General features: G+C 46.1%; 1 protein-coding gene across 2 annotated transcripts in view; it reads left to right on the plus strand.

The window, feature by feature from the left end:
• Positions 1-368: 368 nt before the first annotated feature.
• Positions 369-12418, plus strand: part of TYRO3 (TYRO3 protein tyrosine kinase) — a 53298-nt gene continuing 41248 nt past the window's right edge. The window contains exons 1-3 of one of the 2 annotated variants that reach the window (XM_045016861.1): positions 369-909; positions 5466-5649; positions 10063-10163. In XM_045016861.1, the coding sequence (XP_044872796.1) occupies positions 816-909; positions 5466-5649; positions 10063-10163 (379 nt within the window). In that variant the 5' untranslated portion in view covers positions 369-815. The remainder of the gene's footprint in view (positions 910-5465; positions 5650-10062; positions 10164-12418) is intronic. The other variant, XM_045016862.1, reaches the window with a different exon arrangement.

A 12418-nucleotide genomic window follows, 5' to 3' on the forward strand; every position in this document is an offset into this window, starting at 1 on the left:
TCAACAGAGAGGTGGCCTGCTGGCATTTATGTAAAATAATAAATAGCACCAAAGCATTTCCTGAAGGGGAGGGGAAGCCATATAAAGAATTACCTGAATCTTGCAAATAAACTCTTGCCAGGAAGGTAGGTTACATTTTGACTGATGCAACCTCGAATATCCCTTTCCCTCAGGAATTTCCTGAGGGAGACACTGACTCTGCGGATCTGTTATTTTCCACTTTATTAAAAGTTCAGGAAGCTTGGATAATAAATAGATTCTATAAATATTCATGAGGAGTGATGTCATAGGTAGGTGTGTGGGGAGTGGGGGGGTGCAAACCAGCTCTGTGACTGCCTGACAGCGCCATTTCCTGGAGGAAGAGGAGGAAGAACAGGAATAAGAAGAGCCGAAGGAATTAGCAGCAGCAACAGCAGAGGGTGCCCAGAGCGAGAGAAGCAGCCGTGGCTGCGGGGACTCCATGCAGCCCGAGGCCAGCAGAGGGAGACCGCCCTGCCTGGCATCCCCTCTCGTGTAGAGTGACCCGCTCTGGGAGGAGGGAGGAAAAAGCGATCGGGATTTTGGGGGCTTCCTGAAACTTCCCCTACACACTCCTCCTCCCCGGGCTGGCGCGGGGCAGCAGCAGGGCCCGCTCCCGCCGAGCGAGCCCAGGGGAAGCGGCGTGAGAAGTTTGCACTGCAGCCTCCCCTGGGAGCTTCTTGGGAAAGGCGCCGCTTTGGGGAGGGGGGATCCTTCCTCCTCCTCCTCTCGGGGCAAGAAGCAGCCGCCAGCGTGGAGCTGGGGGGGAGGCTGCTGACGATGAAGATGCGGGAGAGATGGAGATGAAGCGGAGCATGGGGATCCCGGGGCTCCTGTTGCTGCTGCCGGGACTATGGGCTCTGGCGCTCCGGGACGCCGCTGCTGAAGCAGGTAAGGCTGCAGGGGCACAGGAGGGAGAGTTGCCGCTCGCCCCGGGCTGGAGGCTGAGCGCCGACCCTGGCAGGCTCTGTGAGGGGCTGATCTTCCGAGGGGTAACGTGGAAACGTTTGGCCCAGAGGTTCTCGGCTGCTTTGCTGCTGCCTTGTTATCGAACCTGGCGCCCAGCCAGCGGCTCTTGGCTTTTGCCCTGATCGTCAATTTCGTACCGATCGGAGCGCTGGGTCCGCCCCACCTCAGAGGTGTGTAAAGCTCCTGCTGACGCTGCACTAACTCCGCTCCTGGGTCCGGACTGCGCGCAGGAGACAGGGCGGGGAAGGGGTTCCCCGGGGGTAGGGTGACCAAATGTCCCGATTTTATAGGGACAGTCCTGATTTTTGGGTCTTTTTCTTAAATAGGCTCCTATTACCCCCCACCCCCTGTCCCGATTTTTCACACTTGTTGTCTGGTCACCTTACGGGGAGGGGGGGGGAAGTCCCTTTCAAGACCTGTACACAGCACTTGACGAGGCCTTCTAGTCTTGAGTGTATTGCTCAGATCCTCACCTACGTCCTAATCAGCTGGAGCTGAGACAAGTTGCACTGGGCTGGAGAACACTATATATTATGGGGGAGGAGAGGGAAGGTGAGGATTAGATTTTTGGAGGGCTGTGGTCTCCCTGTGCAATCTATGATTGTGATTTACTCTGCATGAATTGTTTTAATCAAACTAATTTAAAAACAAAACAAAACATAGCTTCTTTTTTATTGTTGCCCAATTGCCTGTAAATAGGTCTTGATTTTGATGAATTTAGGTGCTATTTTCAATGGCATAACAGTTTTTGTGAACAATTTTTAGCCTATAAGTTCTCCAAATGGTTGGGATGCACCATTTATTTGCTCTTTGCACCATGTGATTGGTCACCCAACTGGCATGGTAATGTTTCTGTCCCCTGATGGGATGACTTGGGCCATAAAGAGTGCTTAAAGTGAGGGTCCTCAATCCATATTTAGGCACCTAAATAAGTGGCCTAATTTTCAAAAGTGATGCTCGACACCTCTGACAATGAGACCATTTATGGATCAGGCCATCTGTGCCTAAATGTGGGTTGAGGAGCCACAGTAGGCAGCTACATTTGAAAATGTTGCCCTCAAGTTTTCTATCTCCCTCACACGATTTCCTCTTTAGTGGACATTGACTTCAATGGGACCTGCTGATCGCTCAGCTCTTTTGAAATTCAGGTTGCTTATATATGTGCCTGTATTTGGGGAGGGTCTAAGACTCTAAGTATACATAATCCGCCTCAGTTTGTTTGTGGGTGGACTAGATAACCTCTTGAGATCCCTGCCAGTCCTACATTTCTATGGATTAAGGAGCCTAATTTTAGGCATCCATATTTTAAAATCTTGTCCATAAGCTTTAAAAACATAAAGACGTCCCCTTTCTGTTTGTGAATTATCCACCGATGTTCGACGATGTGTGACTAATAACAAGAGCTTTCCAAAATGGTGAAGAGAGCACTTCTAGTGCAAATGCTTGTGGGAATACTGATTCAACACTCACATTTATTAACCTTATGCTTGCTGTGAATATTCTTGTGAATAAGACCTAGATGGTGGCAAATAAATAGAGTCCTGAATACCAGTTAAGTGAGTCAGTGGGAATGTTTGCAAATGTATTGTTCCTGTATTTGCAGAGCTCAAATTGCTATATAGGAAGGCCAGGTGATATTCCATTTTTACATGGCTTTTGTTTGTTTTCCCTCTAGCCTACATTTTCCTAGTTTCACCTACAAGTAGACATACAAAGGTTTGATTTTATAGCCTAATCCTTCCACATACACATTTCCTATTGACTTCACTGGGAATTTAGGTCTCAATCCTACATTTAGATCCACATGGGTGGAGCACTGTTGGTTTCAAGGGTTTGCCTTGTAGATTTTGATTGCTAGATTGGGGACCTCAGGCATCAAAGGAATGGAAGATCTTTTTGCCTTAGTAGGTAAAAGTCTGCAGTTATCTGTTTCTCCCTCCACTCCAAAAACAACTTCAAAAAACTTCTGTCAGTAGTAATCAAAAGGTACAGAGATGATAAATTGACAAGTAAAATACACTGTGCACAGAGACAACTGGTGCACTCCTTTTGTTGTCAGTTCTGTCTGACAGGCAGCATGAAGTTAATATGATTTCATTTCCTAATCAGTTATAAATCTTTACTTCTACAGTCATCACATTTTGGAAAACAAAATAGCTAGTTTTTATTTCCTGCACTAGTAAAAATGTAATGAGGTAACAATGGAGAGTGGGAGAGTAGGAGGAGGAATACTGGGAAGTAAACATTAATCTTAACCTCTCAAATGTACAAAAAGTCCAAGCCAACCTGTATGCACCATTCCTGTCTCTTCAGAAAAAGGTGCTGCAGCTAAACTGCATCTTATGGGGGACAGAAATGTGTATCTGTTAAAAATCCCCATGTTATTATTTTCCCTTTCCTTTCAGTTCAGCTCCACTTGTGGATTACACAGAAGTGCTGTTGAAAATAGCCAAAGAGACTATAGTTAGCACTGTCCTTTAATTTCTTGCATAATCAGTTTGGCTGGGAACTGAAATCTTTAAAGGCCTTCCAGATATCTTGTTGTGTACATTGTGATTAACCCTTACCGCAAAGCAGACTGTAGCAAGCAAAGTCATTTGCTGTTTCAGTAAGGCACCTATTATGAAAGAGTGTGCCAATTTGTGTGTGCATTTGGATACCTGGCTACATTAGGTTTATATAAAACAGATGGATGTATTGTGAAATTGTAATGCTCTGTTTCAGTATTCTGCGTGGTGAGAAGGAGGATGCTTTCTGGGACGCACTGGGACGTGTAATTTATGCCACTTTCATGTTAAGTAATCTGAGGTTAGATCATCCTCACTCAGTTTGGTTTGCCCAACCAAAGCTGCATTGAAAATTAAATGATCACTTTACTAGTTTCAGTGCTCTTAGTAAATTTGCTAAATTAACAGCTTTTTATCTTTATTTACAGTTGCTAAAACACAGCTTAAAATACACAAAATATTTTTCTGATATCACTATGCCATGGAAGCATTTGCCACTTTTACCAGTGGGATGCCATGTAATGGCAAACGGGAAATGGGGCACCAGACTATTTCTGTATTCAAATGCAATGCGTGCTATGAAAAAGTGAGAACAGCGTGGCTGCATGCTTAATTAAGGCAATCTTGGCTTCATGGTAGGGTGACCAGACAGCAAGTGTGAAAAATCGGGACGGGGGTGAGAGGTAATAGGAGCCTATATAAGAAAAAGACTCCAAAATCGGGACTGTCCCTATAAAATCGGAACATCTGGTCACCCTATGTCATGGTGTTTTTCTATCGGGGTGTGGTGGGCTGGAATGTCATCTGGTGATAGAGCTGACCGCACGTGAGCAGAGATAGGGTCATAATTCTGCACGGTTGGTCGAGGGCAATATAGTGGTGGACAGGTTAACCTTTCTCTGAAGGATCTGGTATAGGCCACTACCAGGGGTAGGATACCAGACTAGACTGAGCCATTGGTCTATTCTAGTCTGCCAGTCCCTGTGCTAATGGAAAGGAAAAGGCTACTTTCCTCAGCAGGACTGAATACTTTACCTTTGTCTTCCACCTTCCTGCTTTATCCAATGTCTCCTTTACTCCCCCCATTCCTCATATACATGCCCATCTTTTTAAAATGTACTTATCCAGTTGGTTTCTGTGTTTTTACAAGGTGACATATTCCACACATTCACTTCTCATTGAGGGGAGTGCTTCCCACCCACACACAACTGCACTTTGGGCCAAATGCTGATCACTTTTACACCAATGTCAGTCACAGTAACTCCACTGATTTCAGCGGAGTTATTCCAGATCCAAATTAGGCCCTTTGTCTCTTTTCTGGAGTGGCTGGCTGAAGTATTCTCCCACCACATACTATGGAAAAATGTGTTCTGAACAGTTTTTTCCTCTGATATGAATCCTTTAAAGTAGGCCGTACTTTCACTGGGTTTATAAATTGCATTGGAGCTTTTGTAATGCAGTGGAACACTGAGTAACCTGCTGTGATTGAGTCTAAAATCCCAATTCTTTACAAATGCGTACAGTGGAACAGAAGTATGACTTATTAGTAGCATAGGAACATACCATAGCAGCTGAAAAGTGAGAGAGGACTTGGGGGCAGCATGATACCATTCTGAGGGAACACACACATCACCACTGTCAGAGCACTGCTGTGAAGAAGCTCACGGCATTCCTATCTAGCTGTAACAGGGTGCTGCTGTGTGGGAGCTCATCCTGCTGCTATCCAAATTGGCACTGACTTTGAAGAAGCCCTAGATTAAGCTTTCGCCATTTTCAAGTAATTGGAATGTCAGTGTTCTCATCTTATAATCATGAAACAAACATAATAAGGCTCTGGCCAGGCAGTTAGAAAACTGTGCAGTGTGTTCTTGTATGGTATGTCTTTACAGACCACCAACCTAGATTAATTTGCTGTACTCCAACCCCCACTTCTTTTGGGGCTGGGGAGGAGGAGTATTTTTTTTTTTTTAGGTATGAAATTGACAGGATCTCCAATCAAATTAAAGGTGTCCCAGGGTCAGTCGGTGAAACTAAATTGCAGCCTCGAGGGAATGGAGGACCCAGAGATGTTGTGGATCAAGGATGGAGCGGTGGTGCAGAGTGTAGACCAGGTGTACATTCCAGTAGATGAAGAACACTGGATCAGTTTCCTCAGGTACAACAGCTGTGGAAGAGATAGACTATCATGGAAGCTACAGGGCCAAATTCTGCTGTCAGTTACCTTAGTGGAACCCCACTGACCACCATGTGATTATATTTTGCCTGGGCATAACTGAGAGTGGAATTTGATCCACTGTGTTTAAGTCACTAAGGAAGGGTTGGATTGTAGCTGGGGGAATCTGACAAGGCTCCTAAATACTGCTGTGATGGGTACTTTGGAAATGCCTGTGATAGGTAGGTGACCAAGAGGTGAAAGGTATTGCTTATCCTATCAGCAGTTCTTTACGCCATCCAGTCCTGTGGAATCTAAGCTGAAATTGTGAAGAGATATTTAGCTGTATTTCTGTCCTCTCCCTTTAAAAAGAAATTTAAAACTTTTCTCCCATTCTGTGTTGTATGCATACCTGAATGATATCATGGGTACAGAATGGCTCAAAGGATTATTAAAGGGAAGTAGAAAATCTCACTTTAAATCTCCAGTTCAAATCCAACCTCAGTCAGTTGTGTCTAATGGTCATTGCCATCTGAAGTCTCTTCAGTGGTCACAGAGATGGGTTAGTTGTCTCAGCCCAATTACCTGTAAATAGTTCTTTGCTACCACAGTTGGTAGCCTTGCTGCTAATCTCAGCAGAGGACTGAATAGATCTTGAGACTGAATTACCTCATCAAATTCTTCCTTGGCCAGAGCCAAGGATCATTGTCAGGGGAAGCTTTTGCTGGTTCTGTCCATGCTGTATCTGGATAATCAATACGGGGCTCTCAGTCCAGCTCCTTTACCAGCACTGGAAAACGAACAAAACAAAAAGCAGCATGGTAGGATGCTTTCACCTTGTTTGTTCTAATAAGCTCTGCAGTGTAGCTGGAAGCTTACATTCTGACCTGGATAAATAAGTTTTCTCTCTTGCAATCATTAATTCTCTTCCTCTCCCTCTCTCTGACTAAAAGGGTTAGATGTCCTAATTAAAATTAGACTCCTGGGACCAGATTTCAATCCTCTTTGGAGAGGAGGATTTGTCACACACACCATCCCTTAGTCATTCCAGCACATTTACTCCAGCATTTATATCAGGCCTGCTTTTGTCAGAGGCCCAAAAAGCTGCCTGTAGAGCCAGTCTTTTATATGTTTTCTTCATCAGGAGGTGGCCTCTCGTGTGTCCTGGGGGTAGTACTGGATTAAGTAAGGACCCATGCTCCATCTCAGACTCCTTTCTCCATGCCTAATAATAATATAATATATGGAGATATACCTATCTCCTAGAGCTGCAAGGGACCCTGAAAGGTCATTGAGTCCAGCCCCCTGCCTTCACTAGTAGGACCAAGTACTGATTTTGCCCCAGATCCCTAAGTGACCCCCTCAAGGGCTGAACTCATAACCCTGGGTTTAGCAGGCCAATGCTCAAACCACTGAGCTATCCCTCCCCCCTGCATACAGGGAGCTTGTTACAAACAGCATGCTCTGAGGGAGAATGTGCTTGGAACTGCCAGGCTCAGTCTAGGATCACCCATTCGCAAACACAGGCCTCCTCGCCTCCTTTGGATTAGCATATTTTGGGGTTTAATACCTGTCTCTAATAGGGTTGCCAACTGTCTAATCATGCAAACCCAAACACCCTGCCCCTGCCCTGAGGCCCTGCCCCTTCTCTAAGGCCCTGCCCCACTCCATCCCCCCTCCCTCTGTCACTCATTCCCCCACCACCCTCACTTACTTTCACTGGGCGGGGGTAGGGGGTTGGGGTGTGGGAGGGAGTGTGGGCTCTGAGCTGGGGCTTAGGGGTTCCAAGTGTGGGAGGGTGCTCCAGGCTGAGCCTGGGGCAGAGGGTTGGGGTGCAGGAGAAGGTGCAGGGTGCGGGCTCTGGGAGGGAGTTGGGGGGCAGGAGTGGGCTCTGGGCTGGGACGGGGGATTGGGGTGCAGGAGGGGGTGCAGGCACTGGGTGGGAGTTTGGGGACAGGAGGGGGCTCAGGGCTGGGACAGGGGGTTGGGGTGTGGGAGGGGGTGAGGGGTGCAGTCTCTGGCTGGGCAGTACTTACCTTGGGCGGCTCCCAGTCGGCAGCACAATGGGGCTAAGGCAGGCACCCTGCTTGCCCTGCCCCCGCACCACTCCAGAAGTGGCACGTCCCTGCAGCCCCTGGGTGAGGGGCAGGGGGCCCTGCCCCTGCCTGCAGGTACTGCCCCTACAGCTCCCATTGGCCACAGTTGCCAGCCAATGGGAGCTGTGGAGTTGGCACGCGGGGCTGGACTTTTAGTGGCCTTAAATTTCCAGTTTGGCTTCAGTAGTCTCCGGGAGATAGAGCCCGATTCCAGGAGACTCACAGTGAAACCAGTAGGTTTGGCAACCCTAGACAAGTCCCTGGGATTTCATAGATCCATTCAAAAGGGACCAGTAGATCATCTAGTCTGACTTCTTGTATAACACAGGCCATCACATTTCACTCAGTTGCCCCTATGTTGAGTGAGCCCAATAGGCTAAAGCGTTTCAGTTCTCAGGAGACTAAGCTGCTGTGTGCCACAAGCAGAGAACAGAAGAGACCAAGATGCCACCAATGTCCCTGCAATGGCAGGGAAGTGATTAGGTAGGATATGCCCAGATGATCCCAGCAAGTGAACTATGCATCATGCTGCAGAGGCCAGCAAAACAAAAACCTCAAAGTCCAAATTAATCTGATCTAGGGGGAAATTCCTTCCCGACCCCAAACCTGGCAATCAGCCTGACCCTGAGCATCTGAGCAAGACCCCTCCAGCCAGGCATCTAGACACAGGATTCTCTGTACCACTTCACAGCAGTCATCCACCCCATCTAGTGTCCCATCTTCAGCGATGGTCAATCTCTGATGCTAAAAATCCCTCAAACAGAATATATCTAGCCAATTGTGCATGGGAGGGGGGAACTTCTTCCTGACTCCTGCAGTGAACTGTCTGAAACTTTGAAGCATGAGACTTGATTATAGACGAATAAGCTGCAATGAACCTTCTTCTGATAGGAAAAATCTGTGTGCAGTAATCCACCCTGCAGCACTGCATCATATACCATCTCCATTACATACCCCGTCCCCAGATTAAGGACCTTTTTTGTCTCCCCACACTCCCTTGTTCTCCTGGTCTGATCTCCATAGCCCTTTCTCACCCCTCATACTCCTCCACTGACAATAGCTCCACAGCATCAGAGCTGACTCTGGATGCTGGATCTAGATATGGCCATTTTCTTTTTCTGTTTCCTTCTTCCTCCTAAAGTGATCATTTCAACCACCCACTGTTTTATGACTTTCTCCTACAGTCACTGTGTTTCAGAACAAGCGGCTGGATGGGCAGGACAGCTGGTTTCATCTGAAGGTACAGCTCTGAAAATCAGGCTGTAGTGGGAGCATTTTGTGCATTCCAGCAAGCACTCTCCCCTTCCTCTCTTCCACCCTGCACATTCACCCCATCACCAAGACCAACTGTTGGCATAAAAAAAAGGGAGCATCAGATCTGCTCGGGGTCCCTGCATGGCAGCAGATGCATGGCTGCAATATTACAAGGGTGCATTTTGCATTTGTATAATCAAAGGGCACTCTCATGTTCTCTGAGGTCTTTGGTACCTGAGACCCTGAAGCCTCAACTCCTGGAGCAAATTCTGCCCTATAACTGAGGGCAGAATTCCCCCCTTGAGGTCTAAAACTCTGATACTACTTAGGCCCCAGTTCTGCCCTCACTTGCATGGGCCACCTCACTTGGAAGTCAGTGGGAGCTGCACCTGTGTGAGTGAGACCAGACATGGGCTCTCAGGGTCAGATCCTCAGCTGGTGTAAATCAGCATGGCTCCACTGAAAACACTAGCCCGAGGTGGTTTGTAGTATGAACAGATCAGTTAGCTAGAAGTGTTCCTCGGATAAGAACAATGCTGAGTAGGGGCAGAGTGAAGGAGTGCCAGTTCTGATCCATCAGTCCTTGTGTGAGGGTTTGTGCAATCAATCCTGTCCCTAACAAAAGCACAGCATTTGCATTCTCAGCAGGCATGTGAATTGGAGCTGCTGGCTAGGGATGATTTAGTAGTTCAAGTAGACTCTCTGGAATCACAAGTTCAGAATCAAGTGGGTTAAGTAGCCCCTTTATATTTCAAGATAGGTGAATTAAGTGCCATGCTGTTTCCTGTTTGTAGATATTTCAGATGAGGGCCTCTCTGCTCTGTGTGGGTACTAAAAATCCCCCAACACCTTTCACAGAAATAGGGCTTGACCCAAAGTATCTCTGTTCTCTATCCACTCTTGTGCCGCATGCTTTGTGCTGGTTAGCTACTGCCCTCCTCCCCAGAGGTGGCTACATATCAGTGGTGTTGTGTGTGTATCTAGTTTTCTTAGTGCATTAGGAGTCTGTGGGATGAAAGTTGCTTTATAAATGTAAAATATCAATATAGTTTTTCACTCTTTTCAGTTTGAAATCCGTTGAGCGGACGGATTCTGGGAAGTACTGGTGCCAGATTGAGAACAAGGGGAAGAAGGAAGAATCACAACAAGTGTGGCTCATAGTGGAAGGTAAGGAGGAGGAGTGCTAGCTTCCCTTTAGGGCTCTCTCATGTTGGGATCACACTGGTAGGACTGGTCAGAGGAGATTGCGCCAGGCTCTCCAGTCTTTTCACAGCTGGGGACAGTAACAGGAACTGTAAAGTGCCACAGTAAACTAATTACGGCGCAGGAATAGGAAGTGATAGAGGCGGCAGCTGCGCTGGAAGAGTGTGTATTAGTTCACGGGTTCTCAGTTTTTAATTCTGCAGGCCAGGAAATAAGTGAGGGATTGTCTCATGGACAAACATCCCCTCCAACCTCCTAATCCTGCGTTGCTTGGGTCTTCAGATGGCTCATTCTGCAGGTCACCAGGAATAGCTCCATGGACCATTGCTTATCCACAGACCATAGTTTTAGTACCATTCTCTTAGTTCCATGAGAAGCACTTTCCTTTAGAATTTCCATGACCAGTGTTGCTTCAAATGGAAGCTTTTTTGGATTGGAGCAGAGTTTACTCAAGTTAAGTGTATAATCTTTGATGCATTTTGCATAGCAATCTGGCCTGGTAAATGTAAAGCTTCTAGTCATTTGTTCAATAGTTATCCAAGCCAGAGTGGATAGGTGGCACCATATAGCCTGCAGCCATACCTCTTTAGTCTATGATCATATTAGGTCTCAAGCATTAAGGCTGCTTAGTATTTGAACAGGAGATCTGCAAAAACAACCAGTTTTCACCAAGAAGTTGTACTGTTTCTTTAGTAGGTGGTACTTGTCTCTCTAGGCCAGAGCTGAATGAGTGTCCCTGCATAGTCCTAGGGGGCATTGTGCTGCTGGGGGTACTGTGTTTTGGATGGAAATGTGAAACCAGGGTCCTAATCATTCATAGTCATTAAAGCTTTCATAGCGGTCTTCACAATAATAGGGTGTTCATCCTGCTATCTGTCCTGACTCAATTCCGGTGTTTTGTCAATGTAACATTTCTCCTACAGCTTCAATTGGAGAAAAAATGTTATAGATAAAAATATCCCCAGTTGTGTAGAGTTGTTGGTTCACAACGGCTAACATGTTTCACTCCAGAGGTGGCTGCAGTAGAGTGGTGAGTGTGTGATCCCTGTATATACAGTTTTGGTGAGCTTTGACATCCTTCAGGAGAAAACACTACACAGATATAGGTTATTAGAATTATCTAGCCAGGGTGAACTTGAATGAGTTCATATGCATTTATTTATCTAAAATCTAAGACAAAATCTCATAGTCTATATTCAGGCAGAAATCTTATTGCCTGTAGTGGGGATTTGGCCTAAATTAGGATTACAAGATTTGGCCTTTTGAGAAACTCTTTATCCAAGAATTTAAGAAAGCAAAATGACTTTGAAACTGGTTCCAGTTTAGAAAGCAGAGACTGTCTTATGTAAAATACGACAGTAGGTGATACCTGGGGAGGTAACACGATAGGTGCACTGTGGTAAACATGACTTTTTTAAAAAGAAAAGCTAAGGTTCCTCTAGCACTTTGTCACTTTGAAATGACTCCGTGAGCCCTTTCGTCCCAACAGCTGCTTTTCTTGCCTTCTTAAGTGAACAGAGAAAGGTGTTTAAGGAGAGAGAACGTGGGGTGGTTTTGCATATGATTTTTATAGCTCAGTCATCCTTTGAAAACATTTTCCTGAGCGTGACTTCTATTTAACGTTCTTTCCAGCTGAGAGCAAGGCGACATGGAGCCTGACAGAGGAAGGGGGCTTCATGCTGTTTCTTTTCAACGATGTATACTGAAATACAGCTTTTCTTTGTCTTCTTCCCCCTCTCACTGTCTGTTTACAGCTTATACGCAAATTGAGGTAAAGGCACATCCCTTTGTTTAAGACAGGCCTGCCTGACCAGTTCTGCCGGAGCTACATGAGTTTGAACATGTGCCTTTAGCATCATACCGGGGAGATTTCTTAACTTTGCACATAATGTTGCTATGTACATTTCACCATGAAATTATTTACCAGTGAGTAATTAGTTTTAAAAAAATACCTCACAAGGCACATTTTGGCCAAAGATGATCATAGTACTGTAGTGTGTAGGGCGTGAATACAGGGGTGCATTCAGTCACAGGGAGACTTTAAAAAACACCTCAGGGAACAGGTGCTCAGGTCCTACTGACTTTCAGTGAGAGCTGGAGGCCTTAATGCCCTGAGGTGCTTTTGAAAATGTATCCCTGGCTGTTTGTAGAGTGCTCTGAAATCTCCAGGGGGTGGCTCACTGCTCTATAAGCGCTCGGTATTAGTGCTAATGGTAGAA

Source organism: Mauremys mutica, chromosome 4, assembly GCF_020497125.1.
Source record: "Mauremys mutica isolate MM-2020 ecotype Southern chromosome 4, ASM2049712v1, whole genome shotgun sequence".
In the NCBI taxonomy this organism is placed as follows: domain Eukaryota; kingdom Metazoa; phylum Chordata; order Testudines; family Geoemydidae; genus Mauremys; species Mauremys mutica.